Source organism: Ochotona princeps, chromosome 1 (assembly GCF_030435755.1).
Source record: "Ochotona princeps isolate mOchPri1 chromosome 1, mOchPri1.hap1, whole genome shotgun sequence".
In the NCBI taxonomy this organism is placed as follows: Eukaryota; Metazoa; Chordata; class Mammalia; order Lagomorpha; family Ochotonidae; genus Ochotona; species Ochotona princeps.
In genome coordinates, this window is record NC_080832.1 from 53,046,864 (window position 1) to 53,071,589 (window position 24,726).

At 40.9% G+C, this 24,726-nt stretch overlaps 1 protein-coding gene across 3 annotated transcripts in view; it reads left to right on the forward strand.

Annotated features, from left to right (window-relative positions):
* Window positions 1-24,726, forward strand: part of SESN1 (sestrin 1) — an 83,680-nt gene that overhangs the window by 48,684 nt on the left and 10,270 nt on the right. Inside the window, exons 1-4 of one of the 3 annotated variants that reach the window (XM_004580334.3) lie at window positions 14,368-14,566; window positions 22,524-22,589; window positions 23,355-23,555; window positions 24,468-24,650. In XM_004580334.3, coding sequence (XP_004580391.2) covers window positions 14,465-14,566; window positions 22,524-22,589; window positions 23,355-23,555; window positions 24,468-24,650 — 552 coding nt within the window. In that variant the 5' untranslated portion in view covers window positions 14,368-14,464. Of the gene's footprint in view, window positions 1-14,367; window positions 14,567-14,738; window positions 14,866-22,523; window positions 22,590-23,354; window positions 23,556-24,467; window positions 24,651-24,726 lie in introns of those variants that run through there. The other 2 variants (XM_058660014.1, XM_004580333.3) reach the window with 2 other exon arrangements.

The following is a 24,726-nucleotide window of genomic DNA, read 5'->3' on the forward strand; positions in this document are numbered from 1 at the left end:
TTAAATAGATGTGCTTTTTTATGACTCAAGGTTTCAACAAGCAGAACCATTTCATTTAGTCCTGTCTCACTCCACTATTTCCTTGCTCTGTTGTCTGGAAGAAAAACTATTTTGTTGTTGTTGTTGTTGTTGTTGTTAAGTCTTACTATTTATTTTACTTGAAAGTCAGAGTTAAATGCAGAATGAGATCAAGATAGAGAGAGAAAGATCTTCTTCTTTTGATTCACACCCCAGACAGCTTCAGCAGCCATAGCTGGACTGGGCAAAGCATGGAACCAGGAGCTTCATTTGGATCAGCCTCTTGGAGCCCAGCTACTTGGACCATCCTCCACTGCTTTCCCAGGTGCATTCGAGTTGGATCGGAAATGGAACAGCCAGGACTGGAATCATCACCCACACAGGATGCCAGCATTGCAGTTGGCTGCTTTACTAGCTGTGCCACAATACCGGCCCCACAAACTGTTTTACTTAATTCACTTAATGTGGTATACAGTTATCAGAATGTACTTAATTTACATACATACCGGCAAATGTACCAGGAGGATTTAAGGTTTGATTTGATTCCTAGAGCAAGGGAAAAAAATAGCCCTGTTTGAACTATGCATTTCCCTTCCATTCTTTTCTTTCTCAAAAACCTAAATGTACTATAGAAATTTTTCCTCTCATGGTAAGATAGTCAGATATAGATTTTAAAAGGGAGTGCTACCCACCTGTAATCCCATTTGTTGGAGATACATAATTGAGCAGTTTGATTTTCAAAAGTAATAAAAAATGTATGGTCTATTAAATACAAGCTAAAGCTATAAAACTTCTAGAAGAAAACAGAAGAAAAAGATTTCCAGCTTTGAAGTAGGCAGTGGTTTCTTGGATAGAACATGGCAAGCATGAGACTTGAAGGAAAGCACAGATAAATTTAATCACATCAAAGCTAAACACTTGTGATTGTCAAAAGATGCCATTAGGAAAATGAAAAGACAAGCCACAGACTGGAACAAAATATTTGAAAACATATATCAAAGTACTTGAAAAAAGCAAAAAAAAAATTCACATAGCAATGACAACAAAAAATACTCATGCTCAGAATAAAGAACACTCACAACACTATAACAAGAAAACAGCTAACCCAGTAAAAGGAAGGGGCAGGAGCAAGTGGCTGTCACATTGGTTAAGACTCCGACTCCTCACGTGGAACTCAACTTACGATTTTGAATATTTGGGGAGGAATAAACATAGGAATAACAGTTGTTGAAAGAAAGTTTTCTTTCTTCATTTGTAGGCAGGGAGTTTTGCCTGGTTCCTGATTTCATGGAACATTTAGTCCCTTTGAGGTTCAGCTTTCTGGTGGGGCCCCTGCTCCACTGCCAGTGTTGCTGTCCTGGGTTCCTGGGGACCCCTGGCTGACAGCCTCTACTCACCACCTGCCTAGACTCTCCTTTCAGTCATTTTGTAACTTCTGAAGATTTCTGTTGCTTTTCAATTTAGCCATTTTCAGTGATGTTTCTTATCAAATAGTTCTGGGTGCTTTGTGCAATCTGAATAGGAATCATGTTGTGGAGGCCAGTTTTTAAACCCTGACTGTGAGCATACAGTGCTGTCAGGACTCTTGAAGACCTAAGACACGATTTATGCCTAATGGCCTCCTGCTGTGGTGCTGTCCAAGTTCTTCTTTCTGCTTTGTAGCATTTTTCTTGATTCTTTGTGATTAAATGGTTAGCTCTCTGCTTTTTTCTCTGCTGTCAGTTGAACAGTAGTCCCTATTCCCTTCTAAATTATCATGACCTGAGAAATCAAATAAACAAGCTTGTTGTAATTTTGTTGCCTGGTTGTTGAAGCAAGATAAACATGTCTACAAACATACTTTCCCAGAGCTTTGCATTTGAAATAGAATGTACTTAACATAGTGCAAAAGGAACTTACAAAAAGTCTGTGGTTGTACCTTTGGAATGAACAAATGTAGACACATCCACAAATAATATTTACAACTATATCCAAAGCAGAGTGGATGGTATTTATTTTGGAGGTTCAAAGACAGTACTAGCATGGTAAACTGTCAAGTAGTCGAAGAGACCCCTTATTCGTCAACTTTTGTGCAGAAGGTGAAATTTTAGAAAACTTTTAAGGGAAATTAGGATACTTTAAAAGAGGGATGCCTTCACACATCAGAGCAATATGTTAAGATTCAGAGCTGATCTCCAGGAGACAAATGAAATAAAGGAAATTGGGCTGGGATTCACAGGCCTGAGCAAAGGTCTATGGAGATACATTCTGGAACAGTCCAAGTTTCCTGGAGAGGCAGAAATGCTGAGGGTAGTCATGGAGACTGAGTGAACGGCCATGCAGGCAGGGGAGAACTATGGGAAGAGTTTGTGATGCCCTTGACCTCCCACCTAATGGGCACATGGTCATATTAACCAAATGGCACATTTATTAACATATAAAGGAAATAAAAACATTACCAGGTAACATCAAAAAATGCTAATAAAAATGCCTTTGGAGTCAGTCCTGCTTGATTTCTAACTTTTTACAATCCTCTTGCTAGCTGTGTGGCTTTGGCTAGGTGCTAACCCTCTCTTACAGTGTTCCACTTTTAAAATGAAGTAAGCAGCAACCTAAAGGGCTATTCGGAGAGTTAGTGTGTTAAAATTATGTATAGAACACCAAACAGTGCTTGATGCCTACTAACTACAACATTTTTCAGCTTTTACATTAGTATCACATCTAAAACTATGAAATATAGCATCTGTTTACTTCTGGAATCAAACTCAGATAAAAATCTGAGTTACTGCATTTAAAGCTCTCCATAAATTGGCAGTGCTTTATCTGGCTACTTCAGAAACAATCAGCTTTTCAGCATAACAAGAAATCCTGTTCACCAAGCCCTTTGTCCCTGTTTGTCTTTGTAGCTTAAAGCATTCCTCAGTCTGGGTGCCCCTTTAGGAGCAAAAAGACTTAAAGTAGGTGAATCATTATGAGGAATTAAAGAAGGAAAAGGAAGGAGAAAAGAAGAACATGCCTGAGAGTGGGCATTATGGCTCACAGGTTAAACCACTACTTAGAATGCCACTGGCAGCCCCTATTGGAGTGCAAGTTCAAGTCCCAGCTGCTCTGCTTCCAAGCAACCTGCTAATGCTCCTGGGAGAGCAGTGGATGATGACCCAAATCCTTGGGCTACTGCTACCCAGATGGGAGACCTACATGGAGTTCCTGATTTTTGGTTTACCTGACCCAGCCCCAGCTGTTGCAATTCAGGGAGAAAACCAACAGATGGAAAATGTCACTTTCTCTCTGCCTCTCCTTTCCTTTCTACCATTCTGTCTTACAAAAATCTCAAAAAAGGAAAGGATCTACTTAAAATAGGGAATTAAAACCAAGCCAATAGGTTAGGTAATACTTGAAAACAAACAGTAGAACTTGGAGGTTTCTACAGGAAACATTGGGAATTGGTTCAGAAGAATTTATGGATTTGGCAAGCCAAAGAAAAATTGAAAAAAACATTCACTATTGTTTCAGATTGTTTTTGTGGGTTCGTGCAAGTCAGATACCATCAATCTGAGTTAATACTGAAGTTTGCATTAAATGTGGCAGCGATGGGGCCCTGTGCGGTGGCCTAGAGGCTAAAGTCCTCACCTTGAACACACTGGGATCCCATATGGGCACCGGTTCTAATCCCAGCAGTTCCACTTCCCATCCAGCTTCCTGCTTGTGGCCTGGGAAAGCAGTTGAGGATGGCCCAAAGCATTGGAGCCCTGCACCCTCATGGAAAACCCGGAAGAAGATCTGGGCTCCTGGCTTCAGATCGGTACAGCGCCAGCCATTGTGGTCTCTTGGGGAGTGAATCATCAAACAGAAGATCTTCCTCTCTGTATATCTGACTTTGCAATAAAAATAAATAAATCTTAAAAAAAATATGGCAGCAATGAAATCTGTAATTCCTTGAAAGTCTCTTTCATATCCTCAAAAGAACTTCTCTCAAAGAAGGATATGTACTGAGGGATAGAAACAGAAAGAAAAAATTGTATAGAATTACACAGAACTGTATGTTCAGCTTGCTCAGTCTTGTGCTGTTTTGAAGGCTGTTTGCATGTTAGTTGTTACCAGAAATGCCCGGTGGGTTCTTTCCTCAGCTTAGTATAGAAATAAAAAGCCGGGAATCTGTTGCAGACAGAAAAGTTTATTTGTGAAGGGACCAGGTGAGCAGGGAAGGGAGAGGAAGGGAAAAGCACCTCCGAAGAGCTGGGAGGTGGGGTGCCTCTTGAAAGAGGAGGGAGAGAGACACCAAAGGTTTGAGGAAGGGTCTTGGGATTTTATGCCTTCCCTGACCCCTCCTTGTTGGGTGGGGGGAACCTACAGGTAAGATGTTCCCCATTGGTGGTCTCTTAATTAATTAGAAAATGGGTGGGCAATGCTGGTGCCGCCCATCTGAATGTGTGGCCAAGACCTCAGCAGGCCTGGATGGCCTCATTAGTTATGTTCATATTTTGTGTGTTTGGATTTAGACCGTGACTTTTCTCCTATATGTTTTGGAAATTGGTTGTTTGGGAATTTAAAAAGAGAGAAAGATCTTACAGACATTCCTATACCAAAGAAAAATATTTTTCACAAAATTCTAAATTTTTACTAAAAATACAGTAACATTTTGATGATAACTCTACAAACTGTCTGCCACAGTCGAAGAAGAAAGAAACTCCCAACATTATTAAAATTTGGTATATCTTGTCAAGGGCTGAGAAACAGATTTTATCTTTATCAGTTTGTTTTAACCTGGGACAGTATATCCTGTTTCATAGTTGGTTGTGTTCTGCTCTGACACTGTATCATTTTTTTAAAATTGAAGGTTGGTCCTCATTGGTGTCTGCAGCAATTGAGGTCTTACCTGTTTTTCTGCTTTGTGATTGGCCAAATGCTGTTGCTAAGCTTGTTTTTTTTTTTTTTTTTTTCTTAAGGAAAGTTAAAAGTGGAGTGTGACCTATTTGAACTGCATCCTGCTATTTTGATTCTGCTTTGTGCTTTCCCCTGAAATGCATTTTTTTCTGGCATCTTTTAAAGTTTTCTTCAAAAAACAAACTATCCATTTGTAAAGTTAGTGTACAGTATTTTAAGATTTAAATTTTATATGACTGATACACAAACTGAAGTATTGTGATTTAATTTTTAGAAATCTGGATGAGTGTCTGAAAATTGAATTTGCTAACATAAGCAGGTGTAAGTGTAAAGAGCATTATTTTAAAATCTGCTCGCTGTAAGAATTAAAGTTTATCTGAATAGTAACAAAAATTTGTGATAAATCCAAAGTACTTCATTAATTTTTTTTCAAATTGAAGCATACTATGAAAATAGTTATTTATTAGGTCAAAGTTTTATAATTTGGGATAAAGACTACTGTTAGCATACTGGCATGTTGTGTCACGGAAGGGTGAGGTTGACTTTATTTCCATTTTCCTGGAAAGACAGCCACCCCCTGCCCCAAAGATGGATAATCCTTTCATGTGCAGACCCAAATGCAAGACAGGTTAGATCACAGTTCTACTGGAACGGAAACTGTGCCCAACTATATAATATGCAGTAAACTAAGTAATCGTGTTAAGATGTACCATGCATTTTGATATTTACAAAATAGATTTATCCCCTTTAAGGACATATACCAAACAAGTGTATCTGAGCCTGCCCCCTGGCACTTTTATTTTCACTTAGGTTTTTAACTTTTAATAAGTAACCCCCTCCTTCTTCTGGCATTTTTGAAGTTAAGTACCGGCCTATCTAGGAGTCTATTCACTGCTATAGATTCATCAATCAGAGGCAGATAGGGATAATGTCCAAAGACTGGAGCACACTAACTATGTCCTTCCTGCTTACTGATATAACATAATGTTTTGCAAAGCTCATAGAGATGGTTGAAAAAGCTTTATTTGGGCCCGGCGTGATAGCGTAGTGGTTAAGATCCTCACCTTGAACGCACCAGGATCCCATATGGGCGCTGGTTCTAATCTCGGCAGCCCTGCTTCCCATTCAGTTCCCTGCTTGTGGCCTGGGAAATCAGTCGAGGATGGCCCAAAGCCTTGGGACCCTGCACCCGTGTGGGAGACCCAGAAGAGCTCCTGGCTCCTGGCTTCAGATGGGCTCAGGTCCAGCCGTTGCGGCCGCTTGGGCAGTGAACCATCGGACGGAAGATCTTCATCTCTGTCTCTTCCTCTCTGTGTATCTGTCTTTCCAATAAAAATAAATAAACCTTAAAAAAAAAAAAGCTTTATTTAATCTAGTAGCTGAATTATTGGTAACAATCTTTAGTACCATCCGCAAAGACTTAATATTGTAGGTTATTTTGAAAAAAGAAAGTTCAAATATACTATGTCCTAATACCTTTAAAGTACTTGTAAGGAATGGATTCTAAGAGGTATAATTTAAAAGTCACTGGTAATATAGTAGGAGATGGCCAATTTTAAGTTACCTTAAAGCTATATTATCAGGAGATATGTATACAAGTAAGATGTAAGAACTGAAATAAAGTTTGAAAGATTGTGAACTTAAATTTCCTTCATTTTAAAATAGGCACTTCAACCAGAAAGGGTTAGTTAGTCAAGAGATTTTTGAGTTTTTGTTGGTGTGGTGTGTGTGTGTTGCTTAGTTGGGTAATCAGCTAGATGACTTCTCACTTAGCTTTCTATGACTGAGTCCCAAGTTATCATCCAATCTCTATGACTTATACAAAAGGTTAAATCTAAGTTTGACACTAAACCTTAATCTCAAGATATTCTGCTTGCCCATGGGATTCAAAAAATTAAATGCATGAAATTGGTATTCAATAAATACTTTAAAATAATGATTGATAAAGTGTTATCTAATATTGCACTCTCTTTTAATTAGTAAAATAATAGCATTCAAATCTGTGCATTAACATGCGCCAAATCTATTGTAAGATTAGAATCATAAGAAAAATAATACCCTCTTCATTTTGTATCGTCCAAATAAGATTCTAGTATTTTTCAATTATTTGCTACAAAATAAAAACACAAATTTAAGAAAACCACACTGTTACTGCAAATGGAATATTTTTAAATTATGTTCAAGTTGCTTCTCAATTATGTACTAAAAAATAATAACACAAAAATTAATTAAACTGTACTATATAACTGCAAATGGAATAATTTTGAATGCTGTTCAAGTTTGAGTTCATGTAAAAGCATAATTTGTAAAAGTATTATCTTTTTTTTGAGAGCATGTTTTAGCTAAACAGAAAACTAGTAGTGATAAGTAAAAATAAACATTTTTATTTATTTGAATTTCAATGCCCTGAAGGCACCTGTACCCTCTGAGCAAAAGGGAAGTTGCCCACGGGGGGGAGGGAGGTGTACACTGGGGTTTTGGAGGTCAGTAGATGGGAAAGCTTGGTGGCAGGCTTTTCTTTGTAAGATACATAATAACAAGCCAGTAGTCTCTCCAGATGTGGCCTTGTACTTTGTGCCCAGGTTAAAAATCTACAACCTAATACTCTCTTGGAAAATAACAGCCCTCAGGAGACAAACAAGGAAGGTGATTTAAAGGATTAAAGAACCTGCAACTGAAAGAGTTGAGTGGGGGCTGTCCAAGCTGATCAAGCACAGATACACTGCACAGCTCTGTTCTCCAGGGCTGTGGTCCTTGGGGCTGGGGACCTGCAGAGAGAAGGGTCTGATACAAAGGGGAACTTGTAACTCTTGGAAGATTGTCTTTACTATTTTGCCTTAAAATTATCTGTAATATGAATGAAGCATTTATAATTCTGGTTGTGCTAACAACTCAGTGGCATGCATTTAGCCAAACATTTTAACCAAATGAATTCTAAAAAGAAACTAGAACTGGAGAGTTTGCTTCCATCAAGACTATGGACTCAGGGTTAAGTTTAAGATAATTGCAGTTGGTTTTAATCTACTTTCTGTAAGTCTTTATTCTACCTGTGGTAACTTTTTGTATTTGAAATCATAGGTTACATACTAAACCAGTTCTCTGCTTGTGCCCACAAACAGAAGCACTATGAGAATTTTAAAAACATTTTCATATGTGGTTACATTTTTGTTAAGTACAAATGCAATGTAGCCCCTCAAAAATGTGTTTTAGGGTCTGATGTGATGGCTTAACTAGCTGATCCTCCACCTGCAAATACCAGCATCCCAAATGGGCACCAGTTGGTGTCCTTGCTGTTCCACTTCCCATCCAGCTCCTTGCTTGTAGCCTGGGAAAGCAGTAGAGGATGATCCAGATTTTGGGACCCTAGACCCCTGTGGGAGACCAGGAAAGGGCTTCTGGCTCATAGCTTTGGACCACTCACTTCTGGCTATTGTCATTTGGAAGAGTGAACCAGTGGATGGAGGATCTTTCTGTGTCTCTCCTCTCTGTAAATCTGTCTTTCTAATAAAAATTGATAAATATTTTAAAATTATTTTGAAAATTTTACACCACAATGTATTCATTAGTTTAAGAAATAATTTTACTTACATAGATTGTATAGTTAGTAACTTCAGTTCTTTTTGTGAATTTTTAGTAGTGTTCTTTTTCTTTAAACTCTTTTGTAGCGCTAAAGAATGTATAGTATCAAGTTCTAAATTTCCCACCACACTCATCTCCTTCCTGAATCTCATAATATACCATTCCTTTTCTTTTTTCTTTTTCTTTTTTCTTTTTTCAGTGTTGATCCTGGAACAGGCATTTAGCCTATTCCAGTTTGCTACTAATGTGGACACCGAGAGGCAATAAGCCCTTTGCTTACTGTCTTACTGGCTCCTGTCTTCCTGCCCCCCTACTGCTCTCCCACATACTTGTAACTTCAGCTTGCCCAGATCAGACTGTTGCTGGTATTTGTGGAGTGAACCACCTAGAGGAGACTGCCTCAGCCTGTAAAGTAAGTAAATAAAATTTTAAAAATCAGTGATGCTGAAAAGTAGTTAGCTCTGTAAAAGTTACAATACTTCTGAATGAATTCTCCCACTTAGTTTTGATATCTAGATAGGCCTTCTTACCTATTATTTCACCTTAGATGGCTCCGAGGATATTTAAAGCTGTGCTTGATTACAAAATGTTCCATGGATCTTGTCAAACAATGGTCTGTATATAGGCAGCGTCTGACTTGCACACACCTGCCTGACTTACCAAGTGATCCAGTCATATCATTGCCAGCACCTGCGCAGTTATTATCCTGGAAGTGCAGGCACAGGAACATTGAGTCAGGGCGTGGCCATGGATTCCCACAGAGAATCAGGGGAGTCTCAAAGCAGAAGCTGTTGAGCAGATGTGACCCTGAGACTTGCTCATTTCCACACGGAGCTTGCCTGTGCATCAAATACCCACCCCCCACTCTGCAACCTCCAAAAACATTTGTTCTAATTGCCTGTATCTTGAAAAGCTTGGAATTTATTATTATACTTTCACTTAAGGTTTTTACTGTTGTTTGATTTTATGGAAATACCCATTCACAGTTGTTCCACTCAAAACCTAACTTTTATGAGGGTTTGTTGTGTGCCAGGTCCTGGGAACTGGATTTTATGGAGTTTGCTTTCTATTAACACAGGACAAGTAAATATGAGATGCATCATTTATAATGACTACTGTGATGTAGTTCAAGAAACATGCCTTTATTTCTAAAGCCTACTACCTTTTCTAAGAGGAATAGGTAATGCTATGAACAGTTAAAAGGTCTTAGAGACTCCATCCAGACAATGAGGGAGCTTTGAAAAGCATGGGGTCACCAAGGGCCTGGAAAGAGACCCTGAGAGGAGTGCAGAGGTGGAGAAATGGAGGAGAGCTGCTCTCTGCGACCACTAATTCCATGATCTCTTTAAAAAAAAAAAAAACAAACGGATCTCACCCTGAATATAAGCAAGGGAGATGAATTTCACTTTCTTTCTGTTCTCTCTTTTTGCCCCTTTAAGCAAGAATTTAGGCTAGTGTACAGTTATCAGATGGTTTAAGACAGATGTTCATTCAAGGAAGCAACCTGCAGAAATGGCTGCTGCTTTGCATTCAGACAGACCTAGATTCTAATGCTAGGCTTCATTTATCTTCTAACCTTGGGCTGGCTACCCATGCCTTAAAAGTTTCTGTATCACAAATTTGCTAAGTGAAAACAGTCCTATCTACTTTATGTACATAAAGTGTGTAACTTCTGATAGGCACGGGTTGATATGTGAGTAGACAATACTATCAGCCTGAAAATCTGACCACTGGTGAATACATTGGTTCTCAGAGTAAAAGTGACTTTTAAATTTAAAGCCAAACTGTATGGAATACTGCTTACTGGAAAGTATGCATGCATGATGGTCCATATTTCTAAATTCTTGTGTAAAGATTTAAATACTATGCACTTTTAGAAGAAGCAGCGCCAGAAGAGAAAGATGAGACCACAGGCTTGTCAGCATTTGTGCTTCTTTAAAGTAATAGACCTAGAAATTAACTTGAATAAGTGGAAAAAGTAGAAAACAAACAAGAACAATATAAAATTAAGGTTCAGGGCTAAAAGAATCTTAACGTACCCCAAACATGATGTTGAAAAGGAAAAAAGTGCTTAGCAGACAAACTGTATATATAAAAACAGGAAGATATGAGCTGGGGGAGGAAAATCTTGACAAAATTAGTAAGCAGAAGTAACTGTCAACCAGCATCTATTGCTTCACTTTTTTTAAAACATAGAGTTATTAATTTAGTCTTTTACCTGCATAGGGGATTATTCTTCCCCTTTTCTCCACCCCGCTATGTCTCCCCTTCTTATCATCTGGCCCCTTGTCTCATTGCCATTCATCTCACTGTTACAGCCTTAGCTTTCTGATATACAGATGTATCATTATATACATCCATGTATATAATGAAAAGAAAAATTAAGTAATATAATAGAAAAGTATACTTAAGACTAGTAGTGGGAATTTTGTTACTTGGAAGTAGACACATGAGCCAACATTTATTTTTAAATCAGATGTTTCAAATTACAAAAGGGTTTGGTTTCCGTCCTCCTCCCCCAAGATTCCCTAAACCACAGAGCCCTAACAATCCCATTCTTACTCTGCATCAAGCACTCCTTTGGCTTATTAGCTGAACCCCCCCCCCCTTGCTGTGTATTTTTAAAACAATTGCTAATGTAACTAATTCCAATGAACAAATGTGCATATCTGTAGCATGTTAGCTCCTTAATGACAAACTTAATCCAGAAAAGCATTATTATGCCTTTTGGCCTGATTAGTATTCTTTCTGCCAAAAATCTGGCTGTTGCTTTTCATGAATTGATCGTCCATTTTAGAGATCCAGTGAATTCGAGAAAGGCACCTAGCCAGGAGAACAGGTAGCCTGAGATCTTTCTCCTCGGATTCAGAGACAGGGTAAGGGAAGGCATGCTTGTCTCCATCAAGGAACAGATTGCTCTCAGTGCCAACAAACCTGTTGCCTTGATAAGTTTGTCCCCAATGTGTCACCCTACCTCCAGTTTTGCCCCTTGTCATTTTTCAAAGCCTTAGCTAATATGCAAATATGGTACCACCCTATTGTTTAAAGCTGAACTTCAGCAACTCCCAACCACTAGCAAGAATGCAAGTGATATTCCTTAATGAAACTTCAACAGATTCCCTGTTACTACTCAGTTTTTACCTAAACTCATTCCATGACTCTCCTGTGCCCAATGCACTTCTTTATTCAGCTTCCCCCAAACAACCATATCACTGTATATCTGGCTGGGACCATTGCTTAGGCCTGTACTTTTCCAAACCTTCATTTGAAGTTTCTTACCAGGGCTTCTTTACTAATCCTCAGAGTTTAAGCTCAGCTATGTCTTCTAGGAAGCTTAGCTTGAACCACCATTTCAACTATCGACTCTCCTAATATTTCATAGTGATTTCATAATTCTCTGGTGATAAGTCATTTGATAGTACTATGTTTTTCACTTATATGCACCTGCTCATTACTGAAAACAAAACAAAACAAAAACAAAACAGGAGTGCATTCCTGGGAATAACAGGTGTAGGAACAGTAAACCTTCTGTCAATCTAGCTGAGTATGTGGGCCAAGACATTTTCAGAACCCAGGAAATATTTCAGAATTGCTGTTACTTCTTGGATGAGAAGTTTGGGTCATTCCTTAAAGAAAGTATTGGAAAATCAGGCTTTGTGAGACAGCTGCTTGTCTATTCTGAAAACTTGTGCTCTGTATCCAAAGCATAGACCTTCTCCGTCACTGCTGTGTTTGTCATGTCAGCAGACGTTCAGTGGGCCTGGATGTGCCTGCCACTGGCCATGGAGAGAAGCACCTCCAAGAACTGTGGCTACTCAAGAAGCAAAATTCTGAAAATAACAAAACATTTCCAGAAGTGAAACCCACACAGTAATATTTACAGATCATTTATTACATTTGTTGGAACTCTTGCTTACTTTGGATTTATTTGGAAGCAACCTTTTTTATGTTGGAGAATAATGTGACTAATTCACATACTACTATATGCAAGAGAGCAGAAATTAGTACTCTTTGAAGTATGTAGGTCAGTCTTTATAGTGACCATAAAGAAATCTCAACATTTAATGGCTTGAAGGTTCTTAGTAAACCACTGAATTCAAATGTAAATTAAAACTACATTTCTTTTTTATGTAAGGCAGTCTTAAAAAAATAGATTAAAGCCTCCTAGGAAAGGGGATATCCTAATTGGAGCTGCTTCTATAATCTCAGTATGTCTGAAATGTTTCTTAAATACTTACCAAGCTCCAAGTGTCAGACACTTCCCTGTGTTGCAGTGTGCAGTTTTAACTTGCATTTCATCACTTTAAGCCACTTCGGGTTAGCTGAAGACCCGTGTCCCCTTCGCTTCTCATTAGAACTGTAAAGGTAAGCATTCTGCATTGCGCAAATATCAATACTTAATGTCACGAATAAGACAACTGGAATTACATTCCTGGACACTTGAAATTATATTATTCGTGATACACAACTGGAACTATGTTACTCCCTTGGAAAATAAATTGACAGTTCAATTCTTCCCGAAACAAGAGTCATTATTTTCTTACACTTCATTTTCTGTCTAGTTTTTGTTTATGCATAGCTTATAGTCCCATACAGCCAGTGCACTTATGTTTGCAAGTTATTAATTTACAACCAGTTTATCTTGGAGAGCATGACCTATGACTCCAAATTGGATGATTAAGTGAGTTTGTTTTGTTTGTTTCTGTATTTGTTTATGGCTGAGTGGGCATTTGATTAAACTAGTTTATACCTTTTCTTCTATGTTAGCATTAACCCCTAATTGCTTCTCTTGACCAGTAAAAACAAAAAAAACAAAAAACTGGATGCTCTAGCTGTGTTTAAAAAACAGTTTGTAAGGACAGGTAACATTTATCTTATTTACTTGGAGGAGATAATCAGTAACCATTTTTAACCTGCTGGGTGTGTAAAATGTGACCATTCAAGAACTAAAAGAGTAGCTTAGTCTTCTCTGAGACACTGTAACCTGCTCCTAAGACTGAAACTTATTTTCATTTATGAACCTGGTTCATTGTCAGTTATTATTGATTTAAGCTTCATCTGTTTCCTTCTTTCAGGAAGCTCTAACATTTTTTTTTCACCGGAGTATGAAAGCTTTGAAAAAATAAGGGCAAACTGCGAAAAGAGAGAGATGTAATTGAGTTTATTGTGGTGTGTGTTTAAGAAAAAGATGCCAGTAGAGCTATTTAGGAAGTAGTATGGACACAGTACCGAGAGATTGGGTTCTAGATCCAACATTGTCAATTATGTGAGCCTTTTTATAATCTAGAGTTTTCTAAGGTCCGTAACAGATTTGAGAGAGATTTTATAACCTAGGTGGCTGGCTGATGAAGGAATGTGAGAAATTACAAAGCTTTCCAATATACACGTGGGCAGAGATCTGAGAAAAGCGTATTTACTCTGTAAGAGAGTGAGATAGTTTTGACATCGCTCGCCAAAACTAAACTTTACATTGAATGTAGGCCATAGCCCCATCCAGTGTGGTCTGGGTATTGCTGGGAAGGAAGGAGAGAAACGGCCGTGTTTGACGACATTTAAAGAGAAGGGTCAGTCCGGAGGCTGGTTGTTGTTGGCTCTAGGTGCTTGGCTTCAGCGGGAGCGGGAGGTCAATTCGCCCTTCCCTGGAGCCCAAGGGCTTATTGCACCTGCCAGCCCGGGTGCAGTCTCCCCTCCCCGCCCACCGAGCCTGAAAATTAGCTCCTTGCCAGGAGCTGGGCTCTGGAGGTTGTTTTTCGCTCGGCGGCGTCGGACCACCCGCCCCTCCGCGCCCAGTGGGCGGAGCCCTGCTGCGCCGCCCGCCCGCATTGGCGCGCTCGGCCGCTAGGGCGGCGGAGTGACGGGCGCGGGGCAGGGCCGCGCGGCTTGTTTGTCGGCGCCGCCCCGCCCCCTCGCCGTGCGCGCTGACCGCGGCGCTGCAGCCCCGAGTCGCGGCCGGACGCCCCGCGCTCCGCTGCCCCTTCGCTCCCGCAGCCGTCTCCGCGCCGACATGCGCCTGGCCACCGCCGCCAACGAGGCGTACACGGCCTCGCTGGCCGTCTCGGAGCTGCTGAGCTGCAAACAGTGCGCCAAGGACCGCAGCCAGGACGAGGTACCCGGGTGAGGGGCTGGTGGGCTGGCGGGCGGGCCGGTGCGCGCCCCAGGCCCAGGTGCTGGGACTGCAACCGAATTCGCGTCGCTCCCCGCGGTCGCGCCGAGGACGGGCGGCGGAGAAGGAGAAGGGACGGCCGACGGGGTTGCGAAGACCGTCGTCCCCCGTGCAAGTCTCCACAAGCCCGGACCAGCAGCGCGCTGCAGCTGAGAAAGGCTGCCTGTGGCTCCTGCCCTGGCCGCCTCGGCACCGACGGCCCGGCCCTTCGCCTCCCGCTTCCAAACTGGGGGAATTGGTCTGTGAGTGCGTTAAGAGACGATGTTGCTCGGAATAAACGCGTTCTGCGAGCCCAGTGGCGGTGTGCACCTCGTTTCCCCGCTTTGGCGTCGGGATCGGCCTTAGAAGAGAGCGGATGAATTGTGACATTTTGCGTTTTTCCGGGTGGGTTGCAAACAGGGCGCCACTTGGGAGTTGATAGTGCATCTTTATATAGAATGTGAACCTTTGAAACGCTTTGTCTCCAAGGATGATACAGGAGCAAAGTCGAGGCGTCGGGATTAAAATTGGAGTGCAAATCAAAACGCTGTTCCGAATTGCTGCCTTGGATCGGGAAATCTAAAGATATCAATTATACCTGATACTCTGTAGCTTTGCTTGCTAAAATGACTGGTTCGGTGGTTACTTGTGCTTGTTAGTTGGTAAATGGAGTCTTATCAATGTATATTTTTGCACACTTAAATGGAGCTCATGAAGAGTAGAGCAGCAGATAGGTTTTGCAGATTTTGACTTGGGTGGATGGTTACATGCTCCTTGTTTACGGGTAACATAACAGCCTTTAAACATCCCGGGTGAGGTTGCTTTGAGAACTGCATTACCTAAGAGATCCAACAGCGGCAAAATGTTGAATTAGTGCTTCTGTGTGCACAGATCTTTTCTCATTTTGAGTAGAAATGAGCCTGCCTGAATAGATGTGTTATTTTGGGTGATGTTGGTGTGCAGAATTCTGTTTCTTGCCTAGATCCAGAATTGCTAAATATAGCCATGTAAACTGGAAGATAAGAGAGACATGTTAGCTTGCCTGTGCATTCCGGTGCCTGGGGTGGAGTGGGGGCGGGGACAGTTGTTCAGGAAACCAGGAAGCTTTGTGTATAGTTATGTTTCATTTTTAATACTTGCAGCATGCACCAGGATAACTTGGCAAGTAGTGGTTTACAGGAAAACCATTCACTTACAAAAGAATTCACACAATTCTTTCAAAGAGCAAGCTTCCATAATGCTTTTAAGTGAAACTCTTTCCAGGAATGGAACTCATAGTCTGTGTCACCCTTACAAATGCAGTCCTTTGAAATCAGTGGGTTTTGTTCTTTTTTCTGAAGTACATTTCAAAGACCCCCCCCCAAAAAAAAACCACCTGAAGGTCCTATCTAAATCTAGCAGTGTCAATGGCCATTTTAGAGAAGTACTAGTATATACTCACACTAGGGATACTTTGCAACACTTCTAGATCTCTTTATTTCTACTTAAAGTATTTGAATGTCAAAAGGCTAACACCAAACTATGGGAATGATTTGCTCAGGGACTGGAAAGTGTTAGGGGGAACTTAAGACTTTTTGCACAGTGTATCTTTACTTTGTTGGAATGTGTTTCAAAACAGCTTTTGTATTAAAATTTTTTTAAAAGATTAATATTGTGATTCAGCAATGTTAGGCATCTAGAATAAGTGCTGTGGGGAAAATGACATAATTTAAGTGGTTTGCTTATTTTTGCTTTTCAGCCAGTTTTGCAGGTATATGGACACCATAAGTCAATATGCTTTTAGTTTTGATTTGTGGCATGTCATTCCTCCATTCTCTTCAGGATATTAGAGATCCATGAACAGGCTTGGACCATCTGATTAGAACAGTACTTTGAGTACACAAGCACTGATTCATACAGAGATACAAAACATATACAGTTCTGTGGTGCTTGCAACACCCACTGAACTGAAGATAAATGTGTTAGGATTAGACACAGATGAGGAAGCAGATATGAGATCAAAGACTTGAAGCCCCACTGTGATGCAGAGCCTGTTGCTGTCTCTCAAAGATGGCTAAGAGGGCTGTTGAGGAGAGAGAACTTTGAGTTCTCATGACGGTTTTTTTTTTTCTAACCACACCTTCAGCCAGCCTGTGAGGTTGTGCTGTGATCCACATCTCCATCTGCTTTTTGCCAAAGCCATTTGCTGTTGGTAGCTCTGCCTCCTGGAATCTGGACTGGCCATAATTTGCTCAAAATTTGCTTACAGTAGTAGACAAAGGAATAACTAAAGTAACCTAAATAGGAATTTGAATTTGTTTGAAAGGTCTGTTTACAGAGAGAAGGAAGACAGAGGCCTACAGCCCTCTGGTTTATTCTCCTGCTGGCCAGAAGCCAGGAACTCCAAATGGGTCTCCTACAAGGGTGGCAGGAACTCAAGTCCTTGAGCTCCCATTCACTGCTCACTAGGTGCGTGAGCAGGGACTCAGCCAGGCATGCTCATATGGGATGTGGGCATCCTAAGCAATGATTTAACCCACTGTACCACAATACCAGCTTCTGTGATGGGAAATAATTTGGAGTGCAGAAGGTCGTTGGGATTGCTGACATTATTGCTGTTTCATCACTGCCCATGTGTCACAGATAAGAACCCTTCATTTTAGAAGTTAACACATTTTCTTGACAGTTGTACACTTACTAACAACAACCCTCTGACCCAGCCTGCTCTGTATTCATTCTCCAGCCATACTTGATGCACCATTTCATTATTGTCCTAAGTGCTTTTATTTTTTAATGTTTTTTCCAAGATAAGGAGTCTTTATAAAAGTTCCAGTGGTAACCAGCTCCTTTGGGCAGTGTGAAGGTAATTGTCAGCTGTTTACTTTTCCCAGAGGTTAATTTGTGGTGTGTCGAGGCTGGATGGAGTCAGTGCTCCACTTCCTGCCAGTGTGCGCACTGGGATGAATTTGGACGCAATCTCTGAGCTCATCAGGAACGCCTCAGATTAGTCCTGTATTCTGCTGGGCACCAGATTAGGTAGAACATCATGTCCCCGTGTGTCAGTTAAGAAAAGGAGACAGTATCTTTGCATTCCAGCCCCTGAATGTTTATTAAAAAAAAAAGTGTTTGAGTCTAGAAGTGCAGTAACTCTCATCAGTCCTTTGTGCTTGAGGAAGAATTGATTTTGGATAGTACCTCTTCCCTTTTTCTGCCTCTGAATCTTTCCCATTACTGTTCTCTCCTCCTCCTCCCACACCCCAGCATTCCCCCTTCTGCTTTTCTAGGATGACTCAAACACCTCACAACCTCTTGAGTTCAGTTGGGACTTGACCCCTGTAATCGAGATGTGAGCAGGGTAGTGCTGCTTCAGTTAGAGCTACACTAAGCTCAGTAACGTCAGGCTCCTTTCTCATGCTCGCTTGCTGTTCCTTGCCCCTGGCCCTCTCTCTCCTTCCAGATGGGCTCCTCATCAGGGAGACAGATATGCTCTTAATACTGAGAGGTATTAGACAGTGAGTCTGAAGAATGCTGCTTTTTCCTGACTACCCTTATTTAAGACTCAGGACTTCTCACTCAGAAAGGGTGTGTGTGTGTGTGTGTGTGTGTTTGTGTGTGTGAAGATTTATTGTGTGAACGACAAAGTTTACAGAAAAGGAGGGAGGGGGGGAGGAAGAACTCTGTTACTGCTGGAGCACTCTCCATCCATATGGCCTCATTAGCCAGAGCTGGGCCCGTCCAAAGTCAGAAGCCAGGATCATTTCCTGGGTCTCCCACATGGGTGCAGGATCCCAAGGAATTGGGCCATCTTCTGCTGCTTCCCAGGTGCACTAGCAGGGAGGTAGACTGGCAATGGAGCAGCCACGGCATCACAGGCAGTGCCTTTACACTATAGTGCTACTCCCAAGAAAGGATGTGTTTTTTTTTTTTTTAAACACCTTTATTTGCTTTAAAAACATAAGACTACAAAGTCAGAATATCTTCCTCATGGAAGACGCAGGAAGAAAGGAAAAACACACACATGGCAAAGTAGTCACAGATTACCTCTAAAATAATTAAGACTTTTGGCCAGAAAAATTAATCTTTTGAAAACAAAAGTATAACAATAACAAAAAGCCATATTTCAACAATTTGTTGTTGACGTTGTTGCTGTTGTTATTCATGCTGTGATTGATGTGGCTGTTATGAAATGATGTCAGTCCAAAAAATAGTTAAAAAAAGGATGTGTTTTAAAAGGAATGGGGAAAGGTGTAACAATGAAAGACTTAGGGAAGATGGGAGATGGTGCTCCCGACATAGCCACTCACCTTGGCCATAGGGCTGATCTTACAAAGACTGGAGGATTACTCAGAGTCCTTGGAAAAGGCCCTTGTTAAATCTGTACGTAAGTATAGCTCATTTATATATGCAGTATATTCAGCTTTTGAAGTCCTTATAACCACTTTCTTGGAATTCTAAAACTGTTGTTACATAGAAGTTTGCTGCGTAAAGTGTATTTGGTGTAGGGGGAAAAACACAATTCAACCCCTTTATAAAACATCACTCAGCCATAGAGAGCCTCAAACTACTGATCATCCAAATGACTGCAGTGTCCAGAGCTGTGCCAAGCAGGAATCATGTGGGTGGAAAAGGTTCAAATACTTTCCACTGTTTCCCCTAGGGGCATTAACGGGAACCTAGCTTAGAAGTGGAACAGCAGGGATACAGACAAGGGGACTTGTGGGACCCCAGCATCCCAGGTGGCAGCCCTACCTGCTATACCACAGTGCTGGTCCCATAACTAACACTCAGACTCTTGATGTTTTCTTCCCGCTCACACGTTAGACACTTCCTTCAGTGGTGTGTAAACAGTTAGTGAATATTTCTCCACCCATTCCCAACAAAGCCTGATGTCAAACATTTTGCTTTTAAGCAATCTTCTTGGAGAAAATATTACCTCAATATAGTTAATGTGAAATTGTTTACTTAAAAGTGTCAGAAGATTTTTCATGTTATTTGTATTGCCTTTTTTTTCTTAAGATTTGTTTTTATTGGAAAGTCAGATTTACAAAGAGAAGGAGATTAAAGATCTTCCTTCTGCTGGTTCACTCCCTAAGTGGCTGCAAAGGCTGGAGCTAACCTGATCTGAAGCCAGGAGCCTGGAGCGTCTTCCAGGTCTCCCGTGCAGGTATAGGGTCCCAAGGCTTTGGGTCATCCTCCACTGTCCTCCCAGGCCACAAGCAGGGGGCTGGGTAGGAAGTGGAGCAGGTGGGACTTGAACCAGCTCATGCAGGGGTACAATTTAGGCCCTAGACTATTGCACTGGGCCTATGTTTATTTTTAAGTCATCAAATTTATTGACCTTATAATTTATTCCTTCTGAGCTTTCTGGCATTCCTTAGGTCTATCCCATTCAGTGAGTGTTTTCTCCTAGTAATGTAGGGTTTTTTGTTTGTGTGTGTGTGGTTTTTGGCTTTTTGCATGTTTGAGTAAAGTATGATTTAGGCCTCCAAATTTACTTTGTTCTGAGTGGCTCTCCAATTGTCCCTACATCACATCCAGTTCTGTCCTGTTAGAAAGAAAACAGTGTCATACTGAAGTGCCAAGTGTAGTGACCCTTAGTTATAGAACTGAGTGACAATCTTTTAAAACAGTGTTTTCAAAGATTAAAGAAATGAGATGGGATAAATGTTGTTAGTCAGTTTTGCCATATACTATGGTCAAAATGTATATAGGAGGGGCTGCACTGTGGTGTAGCAGGTATTGTTGCCTGCTGACATTTCATATGGGTACTGGTTCCTGTCCTGGCTACTCCATTTCCAGTCCAGCTCCCTGCTGATGACCTGGGAAAAGCAGTGGAAGATGGCTCCTAAGTGGTTGAGCCCTTGCACTCACTTGGGAGACCCAGAAGAAGCAGCCCCCCCTGTCTTTTGCTTGATTCAGTCTTGGCCATTGGTACCATCATTGAATGAGCCAATTGATGGAAGCACGCTCTACCCACCTCTCCACCCCGCCCCACCCCGCCCCACCCCGCCAGCTCTCCCTCTGGTTCTCTCTCACTGTCTCAATCTCACTCTTTCCCCCCTCTCTAACTCTGAATTCCAAATACATAATTTTTTTAAATGTATGTAGGGGGCAGCATTTGGCTTAGAGTTTAGGTTAAGGTGCCCCCATCCCATTGGAGTACCAGGGCTTGAGTCCTGGCTCTGCTTCCTGCTGATGTGCACCCTGGGAGGTAGCAGGTAGGTGAGAACTCACGTAGCTGGGGCTCTGGCACCCATGATGGAGACAGATTGAGTTCCTGGCTTCTGCCTGGCCTGACCATGGCTGTTGCAGGAAGCTGGGGGGTGAACCTGCAGATGGGAAATCAATAACAGTCTCTTTCCCCTTTATCTTCTTTCAGGTAATTTATTTTTATTTTTATTCAGCAATTTGAAGGGCATCATTTTATGTAAATGATTTCTTTGGCAGCGATATTATTATTGGATATCAAAATCATGACACATCCATGGCCAGACTAGTGAATTAATTGCCTCCTCTGATGAAGAATATAACACTAAAACATTACTGTCTTCTGTATAAATATGGAATAACCAGAGTAAATCTAATCTACAGTGTAAGATAAGCTGAATGATTTATTCTTTCATGCATGCATTTGGCAACCGTAGCCACCTTTGAGCCTGAATCTTGGCTTCTACTAATGAAGATTCTCTCAAATTTTGTCCTGCCTAATTTTTATTTTTTTTATGTTTATTTTTTTATTTTTAAAGATTTTATTATTATTGGAAAGCCGGATATACAGAGAGGAGGAGAGACAGAGAGGAAGATCTTCCATCCGATGTTTCACTCCCCAAGTGAGCCAGGAACCTCTTCCGGGTCTCCCACGCGGGTTCCTGCCTAATTTTTAAAACTCCATTTTGTTTTCAAAAAGTTTTCATTCGCTTGGACCAGATTTCCTGAACTATTGCAACATGTATTTTTCTGTTACTCTTTCCCTTTTTTCTTTACAAGGAAGGCATCTGGTTTATATCATGAAGAACCTTTGTGAACAGTAGGGGAAAAATAGAAGTAATATTTTATGTAATTATATAAGTTTGTTTTTTACTTGTGTTAACTTACTAAAAAAGCAAGATGAATAGGATATAAATTTTAAAAAGTAGGGAGAGGTGAATTATATGTGTGTTACATATGTATATTTCCATAGCACACCATACAGGAAGTGTATTGGCAGGAACCCCATTTATCCAGTTTTTGTTGACCACACTGCATTGACAGCATGAAGTACAGTGTTGTAGACAGCCATTAAAGGCTTGAAACCATTACTCTGAAGTACTTAAGCTTTTCTAAAATATAAACAAAGTTGATGGCGTCCCATACATACAAAGCTTAATTGATGGCAAATTTGAAAATGGAATGAGTTATCTCTGAAATTATTCTACAAATCAGGGACATAGGCCATGTGATACATTCTCTTTTGTCAACTTAAGCAGTTACTGAGGCCTCCTTTCTATGAGGCCTTCCTATGGCTGTCATAGTGATTAGCCTTCTTCCAGGTCAAGGCAGCGAAGTGGAGATGCTGCCTCTTCAGTTCCTCAAGACGCACAGGGTTTGGTATTTGGCTGAGTTTGGGATGTACAAACACATTAGTCTTATTTTGTCTCTCTGACAACCCACAGGGTTGGCTGCTGTGTGCTGAACTTTCTGTTCTAGACTTTCTGCCAAGTACTTTATGCAAAACTCTGGTTTTAGTGAAACAGGGTTCATTGTTTTAAGTCAGTTGTGTTCTAAGCTGTTCTTAGCTCTGTGATGCAAATAGAAGAGTGGTATGTATATATGGCCATGAAAACAAACCACCAAAACAAGCCTGTCTCTGTGTAACTGGTTGTTTTTTCCTCCCGTTCCTGTACTCTCAGAGTTCTTGTTGTTTACTGCTGGAGACTTACGATGGTGTACTTTTCTTTTCTAGGAACTTGGAATCAGAATTCCTCGACCACTAGAACACGGACCAAGCCGATTCATCCCAGAAAAGGAGGTATGTTGTTTGTAAAGTACAGAGTGAACTGTATGCTTTTAAGGAAAAATGTTCATGACCCACATCTTGGCATGAGAGCAGCTGTTGATCAACAACATGTTTCACACAGAGCAGATCACAGTTAATCACTTTCTGGCAGTGAAGCTACACGGTTGGAAAGCTGCTGGACTTGTGTTGATTTCTAGTATTTCACGGTGCTTCTTTGACACCCATGTTCCATTAAGTAAATCTAAGTCTGTTTCAACCAATAATACACCATCCACTTACATTTGGATGTCATTTAGACTCGCCAGTAAACTGAGATACTTAGCCTCGACCATCTCCATAGGTTGTTACACACACTGAATCCCATTTGTAATTCTGTATATGTAAAAGCAGCTCTGCTCTGATTTTCAAAATGACTGCTGAGTAGTTTGGGTTCTGCCTCACTTGAATGAAGTAGGTAGTGTAAGGATAGCCTTTAGTTGTCTGTGCAAACTCTGCAATTTTGACAGTCTAAATCTGCTTCTCTATCTGGATTCCAGCCAAATATCTAAGTGGTGTTTAAGTTCAACCTCTGTTGTTTAGACACTACTGTATAATACTTAGTATGTGATAACCTGTTTTTTTTTTTTAATCTTGCTACCAGTTGAGTGTAAATGTTAACCTTGCTCTCTTAAACCAAATTTAATCTGCTTCTGAATGATGCTTAGGATTAAGTCCACACCTGTTTTCTTTCTTTAAAACTCGCAACTTATATGACCGTGGTTTTTCTCTTTTATACAGATTCTCCAAGTGGGGAGTGAAGACGCACAGATGCATGCTTTATTTGCAGATTCCTTTGCCGCTTTGGGTCGTTTGGATAACATCACGTTAGTGATGGTTTTCCACCCACAATATTTAGAAAGTTTCTTAAAAACTCAACACTATCTACTGCAGATGGATGGCCCACTACCCCTCCATTATCGGCACTACATCGGAATAATGGTTTGTAAACTCACTGAAAATCATTTCAGCTTTTATTGGTCTAAGATATAGCTAGTACTTAACCACAGGAATAAATACTCATATTCCTACTTGTGTTGGGATTCCTGTTAGTTTCTGTTGTTTAAGTTTACTTTCTAAAGTAACAGAAAAACATTTATAATGTTCTGAAAGACTGGCTATTAAGAAGATACAATAGAATGAAAGGCCTGTTTTATTACTGTACATAGTTTATACTGACAAAAAGTGGTGATAAACCTATCTGATCTGTAAATAATATTTTAATTGAAGTCTCTTGATGTGAGATTCTGAAAGGTGGAATATAGGTGAAAATTTCTAAAGTTCAAATACTTTTTTTTTTTAAAAAAGATTTACTCATTTTATTACAGCCAGATATACAGAGAGGAGGAGAAACAGAGAGAAAGATCTTCCATCCGATGATTCACTCCCCAAGTGAGCCGCAACGGGCCGATGCGCGCCGATCCAAAGCCGGGAACCTGGAACCTCCTCCGGGTCTCCCACGCGGGTGCAGTGTCCCAATGCATTGGGCCGTCCTCGACTGCTTTCCCAGGCCACAAGCAGGGAGCTGGATGGGAAGTGGAGCTGCCGGGATTAAAACCAGCGTCCATATGGGATCCCAGGGCTTTCAAGATGAGGACTTTAGCTGCTAGGCCATGCTGCTGGGCCCTCAAATACTTTTGATTAGATACTTTGTTCTTGGGATATTTCTGAACTACTCTCTGAGGTGTTTTTTTTTTAAATGCTAACCTAAAAACAGCATTTATGCAGTTTATAGAAAATCTGAAAACATAACTGACAACACAGTGAGCTGTTTTGCACACTTACAGAAGGAAATATCTGTACTGTTTGGGATTTTGCTGTTACAAAGCCTCACGATCTTTGCTTTCTCTTAAGGCTGCAGCAAGACATCGGTGCTCCTACCTGGTGAACCTGCATGTGAGTGACTTCCTGCACGTCGGCGGAGACCCCAAGTGGCTCAATGGCTTAGAGAATGCTCCTCCCAAACTGCAGAACTTGGGAGAACTCAACAAAGTTTTAGCCCACAGACCTTGGCTTATTACCAAAGAACACATTGAGGTAAGTACTGAAGTAATGTGTCTCAGCTGTCATTTTCAAAAGCCACTTTTTATAGACTTTCTTAAGAGCAGTTTTG